This window comes from Eutrema salsugineum, unplaced genomic scaffold (genome assembly GCF_000478725.1).
Source record: "Eutrema salsugineum unplaced genomic scaffold, Eutsalg1_0 scaffold_1, whole genome shotgun sequence".
NCBI lineage: Eukaryota > Viridiplantae > Streptophyta > Magnoliopsida > Brassicales > Brassicaceae > Eutrema > Eutrema salsugineum.
In genome coordinates, this window is record NW_006256909.1 from 6884269 (window position 1) to 6902668 (window position 18400).

Genomic DNA, 18400 nt, shown 5'->3' on the forward strand with positions numbered 1-18400 from the left:
ACGAAGATGTATTGTAAACAGAAAATGAACGAATGATTACATCCAATCAGTGTTAAGATATATAGAACCAAAAGAGCACAAATACATAAATGACAAGAGAAAATTTTCAGAGGTTGAAAATGTATGAACTGACGATATAAATATCAAGAGTTGCTATGACAAATTAAGATTACACGGATCTTCCCATTTTCTTCTAAATATTCTGGTTCTTATCAGCGTCTTTTCATGTAATTATAAGAATAAGTAATGCAAAAGGAAAAAGAAAAAGAAACGACAACTATGAAGAGCCATTGGAGGAGGAATCGTAGCCGTAAGGATTATTGCTGGCCCAATTCCATAGATCCCTACACATCTCCTCGACTCCATACTTAGCCCTGCATTGATACCATTACAAACAAATATAATCAAATATGAAATGTTTTGAATATGAAAGTTATAAAATTAAAAATCATCTCAATATCTACATAACTGAGAATGATTGATGCATTGAGTTTCATATATGGCATTGACAATTTTATTGCCAAATTGCAACTTTTTCCATGTTCTAGTTCTTCTAATATAGTGGCAATATAAATCGACTTACTTCCAGTTTAGTTCGCGTTCTGCTTTTTCCGTTGAGGCGTAAACAACTTCAGCATCTCCAGGACGTCGTCCAGCCATCACCAACGGGATTTTCTATTGGGAAACAATACAAAAAAGTTACAATCAATGATCGAAAATTGGCCAACAACAGCTCATTTGGTTAGAGCTTTTTGCTATTAAACAAACCAATAAAATGTTTTACCTTTCCGGATGCCTTTTCAAAGGCAGAGACCATTTCTAGGACAGATGTTCCATTACCCGTTCCAAGATTGTATACCTCACAACCTGACCAACATTTTCCAAAAATTGAGCTTTGGAACCAATGGCAAAAATCAATATATGAGAGGAGAGACAGTAAAGAGTCTAAAGATAATCCTTACTTATTTTGAGATCATCAAGCTTCCGCAGAGCGGCTATATGTCCATCCGCCAAATCAATGACGTGAATGTAATCTCTAACCTGAAAGAAAAATAACAAAGACGGATCAAGATTGTTGTTATATTTCCCATATTCTACATAGCAACACAGTATGAGACTGTTGTGGAAATCTGTCAAATGGTTTCTTGTCTACGAGAGACATCATAAAGACATACATACCCCTGTACCATCCTTTGTATTGTAGTCGGTTCCAAAGACGGTGAGGTGAGGTCTCCGGCCAACTGCGACTTGTTGGACATAAGGCATGAGATTGTTGGGAACTCCAAGAGGATCCTCACCGATGTGACCACTAGGATGTGCACCAACAGGGTTGAAGTATCTAAGCAATATGATCTTCCATTCAGGGTCAGAGCGATGCACATCCCGACAAATTTCTTCGATGAAAAGCTTACATAGCAACAACCAAAAAATCTCAGTCAGATTCGTTTCCTGATTGTCATTATCACTATCACAAGGTGGCTTTTGGTAACTAATCAGCCTAAAATTACTACCTTAGTACGGCCATATGGGTTAGTTGCAGAAATTGGGGATTCCTCTGTGCAAGGAACCTCTTTTGGCCAGCCATAAACAGTAGCTGATGAAGAAAACACAAGCTGGAAAACAGAGTGGTAAAAGCCAATTATGAGATCAGACAAAACCCAAAAGAGGAAAAATGAATACAAAAAAAAAGGGAATCCATGTGGTGGCAATTGGCAAAATGGAGAAGAAGAATATTTACATTTTTGCAGCCGTGTTGAGCCATAACCTCCAAAAGCGTAATAGTTCCAACAAGATTATTATTATAATACAGCAAAGGCTTCTCCACACTCTCACCTACTGCTTTAAGTCCAGCAAAGTGTATCACTGCATCAAACCTGTAATAATTCCACGTTTCATCACACCAATTATATGAACAGTCTAATCATTTGTTGTCTTAGAGGTCATTAAAAAATGGAAATTTCTTTTATTTTTTCAGTCATACTTTGTTTCTGAGAAAATCTTCTCAAGCGAAGGCCTGTCTCGGAGATCCACCTGCAGGTAAGGAAAAAACTAGTGTTTTAAGAAACTAAAATGACACAAGGAGATTCTCATTTCAGAAATGGCAGGCGTAAATTTAATATTTTAGGCATTAAAAAGCATCATAAAAATTCTGATTCGCCTTCTTGAAGAACATACCAATTCCAGACAGATCAAAATGTGTCAATATATAAATATACCAAATTGGGATAATAATATTAAAATACTCTTTCACATGGCAGTGATGCTTTATTCTGAATTTATTTAAAATTGGGATTAGCCACATGATCCACAGATTATTAACCAGAACACTGGAATCACACACCATCATCGTAAAAAATGACCTATTGTCACGAAAATTTGATCAACACAACCATGGAAAAAAAGGATCTCGCGTCCGTCGTTAATCAAAATTTTCAATAGTTCACAGATAGACGGAAATTCCCATTTCCCAGAAATTGAAAACTATTCGAAGACGTTGATACGAAACTCTTATTGGCAAAAAAAAGGTTCAACACACGTTTCCTAAGACCTAACAAGCAAAAATTCGCCGAGAAATTTATAATTCCATGGAAAGGGAAGGGAGAAAACGAAAAGGGCATCGGAACCTGGTGGAAGGAGAGACGGTCTCCATTTTCGCCGGCGAGTTTCTTCACGCGCTCGAGAGAAACAGCAGAGGAATTGTCGAGATTGTCAACAACTACGGCGGAGTAACCACCGTCAAGCAGTTGAAGCACCGTATGACTTCCGATGTATCCAGCGCCGCCGGTAACCAGAATGTTCTTCGCCATCGTTAACGGAGAAAAAGCTCGCAGAGAGTTATAATTCAAAATTCGTAAAAGTGTTTTGTTTAGGAATCGAGCAAAATGGGTTTTATAGAGCGGTGATGAAAGTTTTGACTGTATATTTACTACGTTTCTAGAGAGAGAGGTGAGAAAAGAAAACGTGCCAGGTGTCATAATCTGGTATGGGTGCGAATATACCGGATTGCTTGAAATTGTCTGAAGTACCCTTTTAAGTTTCTTTTCTTCTGAATGGAAATGTTATTATTGTATTATTATTGTAGGTCTTAAATACTTTTTAAGTTTCTTTTCTTGTGAATGGAAATGTAATTTATTAGTTTCGCTTTCAATAGAAAGATTATCGAACGAATGGATATATTTTCTCTTTTTCACGAGAAGTATTCTCTTAGATTATCCGAATATTTTTCCGAACAAAGATATTTCATTTTCGATTAAGTTGACTAATTATTGTGGTTGTTTTGCTTTCATGGAAACTCTTCCAAGGTAGATCTTATTTCTCCAGAAAATACGGGGTCTCTAGATTTGAGAATATTTCTGTATGTTAAGCATTCCAGGATTGTTTGTACTTTAGGTATAATTTAAGTTAAATTAAATTTCTACTTTAATGCTATGCGAATCAAGTTTTTATTTTTTTACATATATATATATGTATTATATATTATGTATGTGCTACAAAAATGAAAACAAAACAGCTACAATTTCGGAAAGAAGTGGCAACACATTAGTGTAGATGCATTTTTGCAAGAATTGAGAACATTGGATCAAATTATCAATAATAATAAATAAGAATGAATCCGTATAGCTTTTATTTTATTTTATCATATCAAATCATATACTAATCGGTTGCACCGTTGACATCAACTTTCCCAAGGACTTTCCGTGACTTAGGTCTCTTTAACACCTTTTTACTGTTTTCAGTTATGAATTCCCTACATTTCTCGTGAATATTCTAAGAAATCAACACATAATGTAATTTAGGTTGAAACCCATTCGACCAGAAAAGAGTTGCAATTATATTATAGTATTAGCTTAACGATTCAATTTGATGATATATATATTGTGGAAGTGAACTCTATCATCGTTATTGGCTTTGAATTAACATTAGGGATAAGTCTGATTTGTTTAGTTGACTTCCGCAGCTCCGCTTGTCAAATTAAGTGACGTTCTAAATTAAACAACTTCTCAAAATCAGATGTAGACAAGGCTTTAAAAAGTCAAGAACAAAAGGACTCAGTTGCCGACCATATTGTGAATAATTCATTGAATAGTCTTCCACGATTTTCTGTCAAATTCGTCATTTACTTGTGTCAAATTTCATTTGGTTAAAGTAAAGAAAGATTATCAACGTGGATTCGCAAGAAACAACTACCATTTTTATATCAGATGATCACGAAGTTTCTTTAATATATTTTGGTTTTGAAGCAGACCCATAACCAAATATATAAGACAAATATTGGTAATAATACGAGTGACCAACGTGTACAAAATGGAAACGAAATGTTTGCGTCACCAGATTAAAACGATATACAAACGACAAGGAAGATGGCTTCATGACATTTACGTATACTGAGCCAAATCTGTAAAAATAAAATGGATTAGGTCAAACACAAAACAGAAGAGCAGTTTGGAGTCTTTGGACCATTAAATGTTCGTGAAGATATTAATTCAAAAGATAATTTATCTGATGGAGTTAGGTCGAAGTATTTAGCAGCTTCTCGATAGTACTTAGGGCCCGGGACCAGAATATTTAAATCTTTAATGTGTAATTAGCACAATGAAACGTAATTATTTTGTTGCCGAAAAAACAGAAACGTAAATATTTTGTATGGTTCAGTTTTTGTAATAGTCAATATTTACTTAAATCATAATTTATTATTTCCTAAAGTAATTGTTACATCTTCGAAAGAGAGAAAGTTGAATTAGTATAGAGGCAAATGAAAAGAGAGAAAAGTTCCCAATTTCTTCCGCCTCAATTAACTGAGACCCAGTAATACTACAAGGAACGGGAGAAAAAAAAAAACGCATTAAAAAAAGAAGAAAAAAGAGCATACATCAAACATCCAAATGTAACTAGCTGCAATGGAACACACCGAATGAAATTCCAAGATTTCATTTCTTTATTTCTTTCTTGGAAGCATTTTCAAGATACGTAGTAACTAGAACGTCAATAGATTCACAAAAGAATTGCATGGCTTTAGTGTTTAACAAGAATCTAAACCCAAAATGCCAAAATTCTAAAGAAAAGGAACATCCATAAAAGCTTTGTGGTTTCTCAGTGAGTAAATCTTCTGGCTCTAGCCCATGGTGGCAACCTTGGAACTTGCACTCCAACGCCATAGTTGTTATTAATTCTCTGCTCTATCATGCTTGCAAAGCGAGAGTCCAATGTCTTCCTCTTCCCTCCTCTCCTTTCTACTTTCTGATCTCCCTCATGCCTCTGCGGATCAAGTTCCACTGTTAGTTAACTCTTAAACATTCACTATAAACCTCTTGGATATTGATATCAAGGAGTTGAGCACGATATTCTCATCATAACACATCAGATATGCATTTACCAGACCCAAACCAAACAAAACTTCCTACCCACCAAAATTTCTATTGCAGTTCTCATGATTCAAAATCTACAAACGATCCCAAGACCCTTAGGGGGCAGTTATAGATATGGTTGCAGTAAGATAAGGAAGCACTTCTGTGAAAATATATCTCAGGGCCCTAAAATCATATCAACAAGGAATTAAAAGAAGAGGGCCTACGAAGCAGGTCTGAAGAATATATGGCAATGGAAAATTTACCTTTGCAACGGATGTAGAGTGTACATATCTATTCTGGACTGGAGGAGCAACAAGCCTGCACAAAAAGAAAAAAGGATTGCTGAAGAAGACGTACAGAGAAAACCTTACAGAACAACAGAAACCTGAAGCAACAGCCGGTAACTGGCACCAGCAGATAAAATGGTCTGATACCGAGTTGAGAACAATAAGAGCTAATAACTTCTTCCTACCACAGAAGGATTTAAGGCGAAATCCAAGCAACAAAAGGATGGCAAATAGCCATTTATATTATAAGCAATGCAACCCTTCACTTCCCAGTTCTAGAGGCCCCCCGACGCTTGACACAACTCTAATTTCGCCGTAACTACACAGAAAAAGTGCAGCTCTTGAGATATTTCCAGGTCAACCAGACAAAACAACTTATCAAGGACCAAGAGCATAAAGCTCGAGGTGCAACCAAGATAAACATTGATAAAGATCCGGAAGTCTAAATGTTCTTCATTTTCCCAGTAACTGACATCTACCAGATCAATGTCCTCAGAGAGCTAAAGCAATTATTTCCAGGACACAACAAGAAGATGAAACATAACACCTAGGAGACTGACGAATGAAAAATGAATTGCATGAGTCCACTGAGGTCGTATGAAAGGCCAAGACGGTATCTCCGTATCGGATTGCTCAACTTCTTAATCTGATAATAAAGACCAACTTCACGTAGCAGAAATGTTTATGCTCAACCTAGCTACATCCTAACCACTGACGTCATATCAAAGGCCAACCCACAGTCTTGAGACAAACACCCTAGCCACTCACTGCTCAACCTTAATGTTCTTGAATCCTTTAACCCAAATCTCCAACCAAAAATATGTTTACTGACTCCTCCAAGTATCATCAGAAACTCATCTACATAAATTTGGATCATTATACTGAACCACGCTTATGCAGTCATCAATTAGATGACCAACTAGCAACCAGGAAGAGAGCTTTATACTATCCAGAGATAAACACCTTCTGGTAAGGAACTTAGAATAGAAGCTTCTTGAATCAGAAACAATCGAAGAGATTCCAAAGACTCCAGATAAACTAACAGGTCATAGAATTATCCAGCATTCTAAACCTTGACTGATTGGCACTAGTCATCCTTCCGGCATTGAAAGCTCTAGCACGGACACTGACTGGAGGAGCAGCAGTGGCGGCTTTACGATTAATGTTTGTTATAACAGGGAACTGATTTCGTTGGAAATTAGACCTTCTCTTAGCAACAGCACCCTGAAAATCATGAGATAAGTTACATACAAGACAAATCCACACAAAGTAACAACAGGATCCAAATGATAAGACAAAAAGGCCAAGAAAAGAGATCAACTGAGAAAACTGCAACGCTAACCTGTCTAACTGCAGAAAGTGAGCTCACATAAGGCCGCACTTTAGAGGTATTATTTCTCTCAGCACCATTGAAGTTCTGATTTTTGTTCTGCGCAGAGCAACGAAATTATATGTCAAGGATCATTTAAATGAAGTGACAAGAGACATGTAAGCCAAGATGAAGGTTTTTACCTTTCCTCTCCTTGTCTTTTTGCCCTTATTCACTCTGTTATTTTTCTTCGACAACTTGATGATATCATCTAAGGCAAGAAGATATAGATATTATCATGAGCAACAAAACAAAAAACAAAACAAAAACCTGGAAACGTAGAAAGCTTATGATGGTGTAAAACATTGATCTTACCTAAAGCCATGGCGACTTTCTTTTCGGTGAGAGCAATGGCCTCAGCTACAAGTGGATTTACAGTCTCCATCTGCACAAACAAATCAAATTCATTCACCGAAACACACAATTTCAATACGACATGTATGAAATTGTACACAGTCCATTAAAAAAAATGCACAAATCAACAAAAACGCTGTCACCATTGTATAACAGTAGTCACTAGATTGAAGATAAATGTAAAATGAAGTTCCGCGAAGATAAGAACGCTAATTTATACATGGAATCAAATATAAACCCACTCAAAGAGAAGCAAGTAAGCCAAAGTAATTACATTTCAATTGAGCAAGACTACGACTACGAATCGAACAAACAAAACCGAAATTCTTGGCCTCGAGAAGAATGCTAAGAAGAAGCAATGCTTTACCGATTATGAAGTAAAAGCTGCAAGCGAAAGCGACGAGAGAGACGAAGAAGACGACGGAAAGCTCGAAGCTAGAATGACTTTTATGCACATACAATGGCCGAGTCAAGTCGTCTGCTTCCTAAGATTTATACTGAGTTTTTATATCTATGGAGTCGGCGGATTCCAGCGATATGTTAAACCAAGCAAATCGGATTTCAAGTCCGTCTTATGCGTCTCACTGTATCAAAGGGTTTTCATCGATTCGATCAATTTTTCACGTGGCATTGTATCATTGGGTAATATCAAAACATTAACAAATCATTAAAACAAGGGCCTTTCGATCGTTTTTTTTTTCTTTGAGTTGAGAGATTTCAGAGTAAAGGAAGTATCAATGACTAGAAATATGAGTTTCAGTTTAGTAACTTTTCAATGACGTGAATGCTAACTACGCTACAAAGAAGCATTTTATATATACATAGAAATGAAAACTATACAGAGCAGTGACCAATTTTCAATTTACTGTAGCGCCATCGCTTGATCCATTTGGTAATCTTTCTTCTGGTTCAGACCTGGAATCAAGTTGCAATACCGACAGCCACGAATCCACCTGAAATCAAGAAAAAACAACCACGATTATCATCGCATTTTAAACGTTGCATGTATCTCTCAACAACAAACGAACATGTGTGTAAAGAAAGATGTATATATCTGTTTGGTTCACCTGTGTTTTAGAAGTGCTTGAGCACTCAAATCTTAGACCTTGACGGGTTAAGATGTAAAAGCAATGATGTGTTTCATCGAATTCTCTAGTGTAGCTTGGTAACGAACCAAGCTCAACAATATCCGCAAGCAATGTCGAATCTTGAGGGCTCAAGTCTGCGATAAGAGAGTTTCAAGATACATTTACAAGAGGCATATACATTTTGAGACTAGATTGTAAAAAGTGAAACCTTGACGTACCTGTTGATAATAAATAGAAGAACAGACAAGCGCCTTGAAGGACAACAAACCGAGGAAGCCAGTCATCTACTTCTGCATCGTCTAGCGGAGGTGGTTCACCAGGGAGAGCCGCCCAACGCTGAAGTTAAACCGTAAAAAAAGGGGCAAATTTATAAAAAATAGAACATACACTAACTATGAGTCTTGTAATGATAAGTGGTTCGGAGTAAGAAGACCCTACACTTCGGATAAACAAATAACCAGATAAACGAGCAGAGCGCAAGACTTCATCCACATGTTCCAACCTATGTAAGGGGTAGACAAAAAAAATAAGAAAAGGTTTTGATCTGAGTAGGAACCACTTTTGAGCATATGACTTACTGTGCTTTGAGGTAAGCTTCCCTTTCTTCCAAATCAGAAAGTTCTGATCTCAGTGATTCTAACTCCGCTGCTGATAGCTCTACCTGCAAATCAGGGATTGCTGAGTGATCAGAAAAGACTCTCAAAACTTGGATGCGGTGAATCAAAAACAAAGAAGAAAGTTTTGAGAATGGAACCTTCTCTTGACCATCTGAGACCCATGGCAAACGGCGAAGAGTGAACAAATTCAACATGGATGCTGCTCTTTTCAGTTTTCTGCGAGTCCTGGACTGGCTGTGAGACCTATTCTAAACAAAAGCACCAACATTACTACTGATGTCAGCTCAAAGTTTCGCCCTTTTGTAGCATATTTATGTACTAACAAGTCACCTCAAAGATGATGGAGAATCGTCTTTTGGCTGCGAAGATGATGGAGGATCGTCTTGAGCACCTTCCGTGGTGGGAGTAGGAACACTAAAGTGATCAGGTAAGATATTTAATCTCCTAGGAGTACCATCATCCATGAATCTCTGAACTTTGCACCAGAAAATGAATAAGCGCAGCAAGAGATCCTGCATTTAAATGAAATGACAAAGTAGTAAACTTCAGATGCCATATGTCAAAAAGAGTCCTCATCTGAGCATGATCAAAACTAGATTTTGATATGAAGCCAACTCTTGAATGAATTTTAGTATGCTATGAACACTTAACCTCGCTAAATGACCTGTCTCAGTTTCTATCTTATGCTTTTCTTATCATTAGATCGGAAGATCCTATTCTGAGAGAATCATCACAGGAAAGAAACATATCAGCTAGAGATTCTTATTCTTCACTGAGTATCCAAATTTAACAATCCCACTTCGCCGCAAAAAGAAGCAAGCAAACCGGTGAAAAAAAATAAAAAGAGGATGAAAACGAGCTCTTAATTCCACTTTCTGGAGCTCAAATAAAATCTACACAGCATCGAAACCATAACCAAATACAAATATAGAATCTCTGAAATCGGAATTGAATGACGAGAACCTTTAAAGAATTTGAAATTTTTTGGCAAAACAGAAGACCGATAGCTTGCTATACCTACCTGATCGAAGGTTGAAGATGAAATTTAAGCCCAGAAAAAAAAAAGGGGAAACACGAAAGTGTGATTTGTATTTGTTTAAGGGGAAAGTGGTTTGACCTAACTGATTTTTGTTTGTTTGGATGCTCTTCAGCAAGAAATTGGATTTAGGCATTAAGACACTTCAAATTTAGTCAGAAAATACACTTTTACCCCCAGGTTACGTCGGCCCAGCTCTACCCATATGGAGGGCATTGTCGCGGATTCTACATTAATTAATTAATTAATTAACGAAGTTATTTGAGATAAACCTGGTTTATTAATGTCTCGAATCCGATGCTTCTGTACAAACATTTTTTTCTTATAGAAGTTGCCAACTACGTTTTTGGTGATGCCGCCGATGAGTGTAAACGACAGCTTAAGACAAAAAAGAGTGGTTGTGTAATGATGATTTATCTTGTTCAATCATTAATTTCGTTGACCAAATGCTTTATCTTGTTCTTGCAACCTTTTATTAAAAAAGTAAAAAACAAAACAAAATATGTTTATCCGAGCCCCCTAATGAAATAAAGATTCGAATTAGCTCAAGTTTAAACTTATTTGAAAGCCCAAATGGTAATACTCACCCTCCTAAATCACTATTCGTAACAAAAACGCATAAACCGGATCAGGTCCAAACAAGTGGACATATTGTAGATAGAACTCTTTTTCTTTTTTGTTATCTATTGGAATATTGGATATTTTGAGCCTCATCTAAGCGAAATCACGATATGTGGTCATTATAACGAAGCCGATCACACTTCTTACTTCTTCTACCTCTCCTGATCTTTCCTTAGTCACCTCTAAACTCTTTCTTCAGGCAAACTTTTCTTTAATGGCGACGACTTCGTTCACTATACCAACCATTCCATCTCCGATTCGGAAAACGAATTTCCTCGGTCAAACCCATCTATTTGCAGCTGCAAACCGGTCGATTTTCCCACCTCCAAAACAGCTATCAAACCCGCATCAAGTAAAGGCCATGGCTAAATTCAATCTATGGGAAGTGATGGGAGGAAGAGGATTATGCAACGGAGAGAAAGGTATCGAGAAGGAGCTCAAGAGGAACATAGAGGAAGAGACATCAAAGGCTGAGAGCGTGACGGAGAAAGAGAGCGATGGTGATGACAATACCTTATCGTTTAAAGTACCTGAAAACGGTTTCGATAAAGAGATGATGGGTCTCACCGGAGGATTTCCAGGCGGCGAAAAGGGTTTGCAAACCTTCATTGAACAAAATCCGCCACCGCCTCCACCACAACAACCGCCTGCAAAACGTGGAACCGATGTATCTGCGGTGGCTGCGGATAAGAAGCCGAGAGCGCCCGAGCTGCCGCTTCTCATGCCGGGAATGATCGCTATAGTCAAGAACGCGAACAATCCGTATCACATGTATTGTGGGATTGTGCAGAGAATCACTGATGGCAAAGCTGGTGTCTTGTTCGAAGGAGGGAACTGGGACCGTCTCATTACTTTCAGGCTTGAAGAGCTTGAACGAAGAGAGAAAGGTCCACCGGGTAAGAATCCAAAGTCTTGTGTTCTTGAGCCTCTTCTCGAACAGATGCAGAAAGAGGCAGAAGCACCACCATAAGTGATCCTTGTATTCACTTTCCTTTCCATGTTAATGTTTATGTAAAGAAGTACCTTTGCTTTTAGGCTACAAGATCTCTGACCGGTTGTAAAAGAGCTTCATCATGTGATATAAACAGAATAAACGATGACTACCAACCATAATGCATAATAGGGATTAGAATGCACTTAATCAATGGTATACCAGTATAGTAAATAAATTCAGTATATATAAATAAAAAACTTCGAGACCGCAATGGAGTTGTTTTATTAATTGTGTCATTGGACATCAGTTTCTGTAGAAAAACAATTTTTGACTCTTAAGTATATTCTGTGGTGAATTGTGAAGAAGACAAGAGATCCACCATTTCTCGTCAATAGGTAATGATGAATAATCAGATGCAGCCTCCCAACTGTGAAAATTAGCAGAAAAAGGAGAAGTTAGAAATGTAATAAAACGATGGAAAAAGAAACTCAATATTCGTTTTTTTTTTGGGTCCATAAAGTTAGTAGTTGGTCACGCCATTAGGATACCCTCAGCTAAACTCAAAAGATGTAAATATGAAGTGTTGAAGTGAAACTTAAACCATGAAAATGGGTAAGACTCTTGTTTAAGTGTTTATTCATGTCCAAGAAAATTACTAACCAATATGGCTTCCATTTCTTCGTTTGAAACTGGCGTGCGCTTAGGCTGCATTGATGCCTTCCCGCCTATAGTTTTTGGCATGTTCAAATTGGAGAAGAAAAATGCATCAGCTTCATTTTCCACCTGCGTCTTGCCCTCTGTGATTTCAAAATGTGTAAAAATCTTAAAAGCCAGCAACTAGATCGCATCTTCATGAAAATCTCCATCAGCAAACAGATCATTCATATTCCCAAATCAAGCTAAAACCAAAAGAGCTTGTACAATGATCTAACGTATGATGGTTCGTTATTAGGATGAACGAGGAGTCAGTTTTCTTATCTAACCAAAGTCTATAACAAAAGCAATTACACACAGAGATTCAGAGACAAATCATGAACAAACTTCTTTTGGCTCAAATCCTTCCATGTCAAAACTCCGAAGAGTCTCCTCTCTAACGATTCAAATTACTCTCAATACTTTCTATATCCTTGAATCTAGGTATCTATAAGCTAATTTATATGTAAATGCAATTCGATGATATTTTCTCGGAACGAAGCAGATCGAGGAAAGAAGAGAAAATCCACGCCAAACAGGATACTATCTCATATCGGATTCGTGACGATGAAACCGTACAGAAAAATTCCGATTCAAGTAAGAACTTCAAACGAAGAACGACATGGATTCTGCATACGATTACACTAATTGATCAAAACCTGAAGGTTTCAAATGTCGCTGAGGAAATTTGATGCGAGGAATCCTCTTCAACCCGTGAACTACGTTCATCTCTTTCGCTTTCCTCTCTCGTCCGTACCAAAGGAGAATGTTGACGGCGACTTAGAAATTTTCTCTGTTTCCGATTTTTCGAACCTTCGACATTGTTTTCAAGTTTCTCCACGCGTGGGCTATTTTGCGATAGTTAGGCCCAGATAAGCATAAAGCCCACTTAAGAAGCCTTTCCAATGTTTTTTCCGGTATTCCCAGGTTTTGCATTTGCAGTACCAATTGGAATCAATCCCGGTTCGGCCATTGTTCAAGACTTCAAGTAAAGCTTCGATTGATAAAACGAAAAAAAATGCGGGATTAAGTAATCAAATAAAATCTATGGAGTTTTTAAAATCTTTTATAGATGTTATTTATCGTTCAATAATAACAAAATGAGTGAATTGTCTAGGATTAGTAGGCAAGTGGTCTTAGTGACACATTGGTGAACTGTTATCTCGCAGTCTCAGTCATCGAACTGAGCTTCGATCCTATTCCTTTAATTGGATAGAAAATAGGTTTTCAAGTGTTGAAGAAAATGAAAATTGTAAATTTTTTAAAAAAGTGTGATTGGTAAGAGCATACAGAGAGTGATTGGTATGAATCACATGATCATTCTACCATTATGCCATCCTGTCCATCCGGACTACCGTAAGTTATCTAACATACTTCAAGTTTTTGTTGGTTATATAAGTTTTGTGTATTTTTGGGTTTATTTTTGAAGATTTGTGGTTTTGGGTATAAAGTAATAGTATCAATGCATGATGTACTTAGTATTTGTATGAAAGTATGATACACAAGATGACAAGAAGATGAGTGTTTGATTCTTCTCAAAACAAAACCAAAAACAAAAAAGATGAGTGTTTGATGGAAAAAGTTAGCATGAAGACTTAGTCAAGCGCAACAAAAAGAAAAATATAAAATAATAAATGTGGTTGGTCGTCAAGCACCAAAATTGGGTAAGCTTTAAACGCGTTATCTAAATTAACCACTTTTTTTGTTTCTTTTCTTCTACTCTAATACATTTACGGTTCAATATATATAATTCTCTTTATATAAAAGTTTTATAAATATCCCAATACGATTTGGTAGTGATGCTTTTAGACGACGGTCTATACCATGTTATCATATGCGATGATATTTCTCAGGACATCATGATCAGCTTTTAAATCAATATTTGATCAATTACATAAAGAATCTGTGACAAACACAAGAGTTCATATTTGTTAGCTGGAGTAGTATTTACTGAGTTTAATTTTCTATTAGTTAGACTAGTTCAAATAAAGTAATTGACCATTTCTTCATATACAAAGAATGCCATCAGTGGCACGGCATCATTTTGTTTGTTGAAAATTCTGATTTTATATAATTTAGAGCGTCTAGTAGTTGATTTTTCTGATAGATAATGACTGAAAACTGGATAAATGTGATAAATTTACGTAACATCATTTTCAGACGCATAGGAGAGAAAACTTTAAAGTCATGTGGTAAAGCTTTTTGACTGATTAATGATGTATTACGTTTATCTTAATTCCATTAGACCGTACTCCTGCTCCTATATGACTCAATTAATTCAGCATAAACTCAGGGACAGTTACAAATGCATACATATGATGTACATACTCTGAGTCTCTGATACTGATATGATATTTGATTAACTTAACTGATGATCTCTAACATTTAAATTTGTATTCCTAGTAGTTTATAATTTTAATCCGTTATTTAATTAATCTTAAGCTTCTCGTAACTCAACAACGACTACGAACTAATGAACTTTTAAAATTTGTTTGAATTGATGCAGCTTACACTTTTTTCATATATATAGTAAAGAAAAACAAAAGTAGTACGAGAGAATATTTTGAATTCCCACGGCAAAGTGACGTCATTTTCTTACCCCAAAGCACACTCCACTACGTGTTTGATATATCTTCTACTTGGTCGCCTATATATACTCTCTTTTTCAATTATTCAACATACAGAAAAACAAAGTTGCATTACCACAAAATCAAGAAGATAATACCAAACAAAAAAAAAAATCTCTCTCCTTCTCTTTGTCAATAGAGAAGAAGAAAAAAAATGATGGATTCTTTAGCTAAATGCTTTAACGGACTTCAAGAAAGGTACGAGAACATTCTGGAAGCAAAACCCATCTACAGAGACGACTTAGACATAACGTTGCCTCTGAACGGACCAGAGGTACCAACCAAAAAGCCTCGTTGCTTGCAGAGAGCCAAGAGGATTGACAAATCCCTGAGGTTCGAAGAGGAAGGGGAAGAGGAAGGGGAAGAGGAAGAGATCATGGCAAAGCCTCTGGCTAAGAAAGAAGGTGTCAAGCCACGTAAAGTTGTGAGGTTTCAGCTAGAGAATAATAAGATATTCGAGCCGGAGAGGCCGGTGAGGTTCGATCTTGATCAAGAACTCGAACCAGAGGAGAAGCCGCTGGAGGAGAAGCCGCTGGAGGAGAAAGAGGGTTTGAGTATAGTTAAAGGGAAGGAAGAGGTTGTGAGGGTTAAGATCAAGATGACCAAGCAGGAAGCTCAAATGCTATTGGCGAAATGCAAAAACGACAGCGTTTTGGATTTCGAGCATGTTGTGGACCAGATCGCACACGTCCCGGTTCATCAGCTTCAAGTCGCTGTGGTTGTGGTTGCTAGTAATAATGAGCGACAGGGAAATGGTTGCTGGGATAATTTGTAGTTAATTTCCGGTTATTTATCGAAAATTTTGTAGTTTTAGCTTACGCATGCATCTGTATATACTGTATGTGTTCACATATCAATAGAAGCAACAGGGCTCTGGAATATTTTCTCGTTATCTCACAAATTAGACTGTTGTAAGTAGCTAGAAATGAACTTGGAAAGAATTTATATTTCTTGACTGTGGGTGTCAATCAATAAAATTTCGAATACTAGTTAAGAAAAAAACTGTTTTAGGCTTATTTATCCAATTTCGTAGCAAGCAAATAAATGAATGTTTTCGGTAATTTATGATCTATGCAGTATCAAGTATCAAGTTGTTAGGATTAATTAAGTATATACGTACCTTGATTAATATTCTCTTTGAAAATATATAATAATTTAGTATTAATTTGATCATCTACCTCTTTTTTTCCACATGTCCAACGAGACACGACAGATCTGGCTCATTAACTCTGCAGGTAGATGGAATATTGATAATAGTTTTTCTTATAACGTATTATACTATTTGTCACTTTTATAACAGTTATGCGTCGTTTGTTGTGGGGTAGGCCTTAAAGAAAAGCTGAATGTAGTATTGAATAAATAAGACAATCAACTACCCTCACTAGTTAGCATTGATGCATAGTTGCATACCTCTTTGTTGCAAATTTAATCTGATAGACGCAGGAAACATGACATTGGGATTAAAAAGTTTTAATTACATTTGTCAAGGCTAACACTAAAAGCACCAAAACTAACTTATACTATAAACTTCTAATTTATTTATGTTGACACATTGATGAGCCTTACATGAGAGACGAAAAGAAAATACATAATTTCTTTTTTTTTGGGATTTTCTCTGGAGTAAATAAGCATTTGCCCATTTCAAACACCGAAGATCTCTCACTCTGAGATAAAACATTTCTCAGGTGAAAAAAAAATCCATCGGGAAAAAGGGAAGAAAAAAACAGGCAAACGCAAACTCCCCCACAGAAAATCCGATCTTTAATAAGAAAAAAATTAAAACCTTAATCACTTAAATAAAAGGATTGAAAAAGTGATTACGAAAGTGTTTCTTCAGGCCATTCAGTGATTCTGTCCAACGATGGCCTCCACTTTCGACATCTCCGGCGAGACTCCTCATCTTCCTCCGCCGCCTTCGCAGCCGCTTCTCCGGCAGATCTCTCCGCCTCTAACTCCCTGAGAAAATCGCCGAAAGAAGCCAAAGTTGTTTCTCCTTTGCCGCTAACGTCGCCGCCGGCGTTTAACTGGAAAAGAATGAGTTTCTCTAACTCATCTCTTCTCAGAACAATCTTCACTTTGCGATCCTTTGTGTTGTAATCTTTCTTCACGTCTTCTTCTTCTTGAACCACTCTTTCATTGTTGTTTCCTCCCATCAAACAGTTTCCCATTTTTAAAAAATTTAAAGCAAATTTAGAAGCAAAAAGGAATAATAGTTTCTTGTTTCTTTTTGGGAAATGCCCCACAAAAAAAGTTAATAGAAGAAAAAAGAAAACTTGGGAAATGCCCAAGAAAAAAAAATCTTTCTTCTTCTCTTTTTTCTTCTGTGTGGATCAATTTGATGGAAGTTGGAGACTTGCATGGATCAATGTGTGATATGGTGTTTATATATAATCTTGAGTGAGTCTGTTTAACAAAATATGGATGACTCAGAGTAAGGATGCTGATCTGTTGGATTTATTATTTAAAAATGTACATTATCATTAGTTTTATTGTTTATATAAAATTCAACCAACCAAAATTTTTGTTATTCAGTTATGAAGAGGCTGATTTCAATCTTTAATTGAACAAAAATTCGAATTAAAAAATAGAGTTCAAAGCTAAACATACCAACAACTCAGTTAGCTGGACTAATTCAGATTATGCTTCAATACATTTGTAAGCTAGCTACTATATATATAATAATTTGATTGAATATAATTTCGTTATATCTTGTCGTATAATCTTAAAATAGTTTGCAGTATATATAGCTCTTTTATTGAAGAAGAACTTCTCCATTCTCGAAAGAGAAATAAATTATATAGAAAAAACAACGAAATGTATACTAGTCAAAATCGATAAATTCAATTAGAATCCAATGCGAGTACGTTTGAGTTATGTATCCTGCATGGTGCAGAGTTCGATAACAAATTTACACGTAACTAAATATGAATATGCATTTAGTAATTGATTTTATTTGGCATTGTTAAAACTTTAATAATTTTAGTACTACACTACTACTTAATTATTATCATATATTCAGTTTATTATTTGTAAAAAATATTGTAGAAGACACAAAGAAGGCAAGTTCATGTTCTCTCCGGTTAGTTGGTGTCTTTAAACCAAACCAAAACCGTGTTAAAACCTGGCAACGCACATTTATACCAACCACCAACCTGTCTTGTTTATCTTCTGATAATCGTCTAGATTCAGTAGCCAGTATAGTATACTTTAATTCGAATATAAAACCCATCTACTCTTATTAAATATAAGTGTAACATGTTAATAGCTTGTAGACACATTCATCTTCGTTTCCCTTGGAAATTAATCATTAATATAGAATCCAATAATTCATAGTATGATCTGTTTCAAACAATGTCAAACCCATTCTTCCAAATTATACTCTCTCTCCGGATTTTAGGGACCGAAAACGAAATTAATACAAAACGG

General features: G+C 36.3%; 7 protein-coding genes across 9 annotated transcripts; 2 read left to right on the forward strand and 5 right to left on the reverse strand.

Moving 5' to 3' along the window:
• Window positions 1-103: 103 nt before the first annotated feature.
• LOC18030714 (UDP-glucose 4-epimerase 2) lies at window positions 104-2872 on the reverse strand. Its single transcript, XM_006413430.2, has 9 exons — window positions 2625-2872; window positions 1982-2031; window positions 1739-1874; window positions 1512-1613; window positions 1180-1407; window positions 963-1041; window positions 785-867; window positions 584-675; window positions 104-374 (listed from the first exon to the last, which is right to left on the reverse strand). The coding sequence occupies exons 1-9, from the start codon at window positions 2805-2807 to the stop codon at window positions 278-280; spliced, it is 1050 nt and encodes a 349-aa protein (XP_006413493.1). The 5' UTR covers window positions 2808-2872; the 3' UTR covers window positions 104-277.
• Window positions 2873-4915: 2043 nt separating this feature from the next.
• On the reverse strand, window positions 4916-7843 carry LOC18030715. Its single transcript, XM_006413432.2, has 7 exons — window positions 7726-7843; window positions 7320-7389; window positions 7148-7215; window positions 6978-7064; window positions 6708-6859; window positions 5612-5666; window positions 4916-5256 (listed from the first exon to the last, which is right to left on the reverse strand). The coding sequence occupies exons 2-7, from the start codon at window positions 7387-7389 to the stop codon at window positions 5092-5094; spliced, it is 597 nt and encodes a 198-aa protein (XP_006413495.1). The 5' UTR covers window positions 7726-7843; the 3' UTR covers window positions 4916-5091.
• A 230-nt stretch (window positions 7844-8073) lies between these two features.
• Window positions 8074-10206, reverse strand: LOC18030811. Of its 3 annotated transcripts, none has more exons than XM_006413437.2 (8): window positions 10085-10206; window positions 9394-9575; window positions 9201-9306; window positions 9025-9107; window positions 8885-8948; window positions 8665-8782; window positions 8426-8580; window positions 8074-8311 (listed from the first exon to the last, which is right to left on the reverse strand). In XM_006413437.2, exons 2-8 carry the CDS (start codon window positions 9525-9527, stop codon window positions 8216-8218), a joined length of 756 nt encoding a protein of 251 aa, XP_006413500.1. In that variant the 5' UTR covers window positions 9528-9575; window positions 10085-10206; the 3' UTR covers window positions 8074-8215. The 3 variants fall into 3 exon arrangements, with proteins under 3 accessions (XP_006413500.1, XP_024005391.1, XP_024005392.1); XM_024149623.1 differs by having other exon boundaries at window positions 10081-10105; XM_024149624.1 differs by lacking the exon at window positions 10085-10206 and having other exon boundaries at window positions 9201-9311.
• A 616-nt stretch (window positions 10207-10822) lies between these two features.
• LOC18030812 (NAD(P)H-quinone oxidoreductase subunit S, chloroplastic) lies at window positions 10823-11827 on the forward strand. The gene has a single exon (XM_006413439.2). It carries the CDS (start codon window positions 10935-10937, stop codon window positions 11688-11690), a length of 756 nt encoding a protein of 251 aa, XP_006413502.1. The 5' UTR covers window positions 10823-10934; the 3' UTR covers window positions 11691-11827.
• A 77-nt stretch (window positions 11828-11904) lies between these two features.
• LOC18030813 lies at window positions 11905-13147 on the reverse strand. The gene is made up of 3 exons (XM_006413440.2): window positions 13007-13147; window positions 12315-12451; window positions 11905-12081 (listed from the first exon to the last, which is right to left on the reverse strand). Exons 1-3 carry the CDS (start codon window positions 13074-13076, stop codon window positions 12064-12066), a joined length of 225 nt encoding a protein of 74 aa, XP_006413503.1. The 5' UTR covers window positions 13077-13147; the 3' UTR covers window positions 11905-12063.
• Window positions 13148-15014: 1867 nt separating this feature from the next.
• Window positions 15015-15859, forward strand: LOC18030814. Its single transcript, XM_006413441.2, has one exon. The coding sequence runs from the start codon at window positions 15129-15131 to the stop codon at window positions 15747-15749; it is 621 nt and encodes a 206-aa protein (XP_006413504.1). The 5' UTR covers window positions 15015-15128; the 3' UTR covers window positions 15750-15859.
• Window positions 15860-16492: 633 nt separating this feature from the next.
• On the reverse strand, window positions 16493-17325 carry LOC18030815. Its single transcript, XM_006413442.2, has one exon. It carries the CDS (start codon window positions 17140-17142, stop codon window positions 16792-16794), a length of 351 nt encoding a protein of 116 aa, XP_006413505.1. The 5' UTR covers window positions 17143-17325; the 3' UTR covers window positions 16493-16791.
• Window positions 17326-18400: the final 1075 nt, after the last annotated feature.

Bases quoted from the DNA above. Each gene is read 5' to 3' on its own strand.
- LOC18030714 (XM_006413430.2), bottom strand. From the start codon at position 2,807: ATGGCGAAGAACATTCTGGTTACCGGCGGCGCTGGATACATCGGAAGT. The intron at 868-962 runs GTAAGGATTATC...AATGTTGGTCAG, and splicing joins GCTTGATGATCTCAAAATAA to GTTGTGAGGTATACAATCTT. The intron at 375-583 runs GTAAGTCGATTT...GTATCAATGCAG, and splicing joins GAACGCGAACTAAACTGGAA to GGCTAAGTATGGAGTCGAGG.
- LOC18030715 (XM_006413432.2), bottom strand. From the start codon at position 7,389: ATGGAGACTGTAAATCCACTTGTAGCTGAGGCCATTGCTCTCACCGAA. The intron at 7,216-7,319 runs GTAAGATCAATG...TTCTTGCCTTAG, and splicing joins GAAAGTCGCCATGGCTTTAG to ATGATATCATCAAGTTGTCG. The intron at 5,667-6,707 runs GTTTAGAATGCT...CTTTTTGTGCAG, and splicing joins ACTAGTGCCAATCAGTCAAG to GCTTGTTGCTCCTCCAGTCC.
- LOC18030811 (XM_006413437.2), bottom strand. From the start codon at position 9,527: ATGGATGATGGTACTCCTAGGAGATTAAATATCTTACCTGATCACTTT. The intron at 9,108-9,200 runs GTTCCATTCTCA...CCTGATTTGCAG, and splicing joins TCTCAGATGGTCAAGAGAAG to GTAGAGCTATCAGCAGCGGA. The intron at 8,581-8,664 runs GTACGTCAAGGT...CTCTTATCGCAG, and splicing joins CTTCTATTTATTATCAACAG to ACTTGAGCCCTCAAGATTCG.
- LOC18030812 (XM_006413439.2), top strand. From the start codon at position 10,935: ATGGCGACGACTTCGTTCACTATACCAACCATTCCATCTCCGATTCGG.
- LOC18030813 (XM_006413440.2), bottom strand. From the start codon at position 13,076: ATGAACGTAGTTCACGGGTTGAAGAGGATTCCTCGCATCAAATTTCCT. The intron at 12,452-13,006 runs GTTTTGATCAAT...TTGAAATCACAG, and splicing joins GCGACATTTGAAACCTTCAG to AGGGCAAGACGCAGGTGGAA.
- LOC18030814 (XM_006413441.2), top strand. From the start codon at position 15,129: ATGATGGATTCTTTAGCTAAATGCTTTAACGGACTTCAAGAAAGGTAC.
- LOC18030815 (XM_006413442.2), bottom strand. From the start codon at position 17,142: ATGGGAAACTGTTTGATGGGAGGAAACAACAATGAAAGAGTGGTTCAA.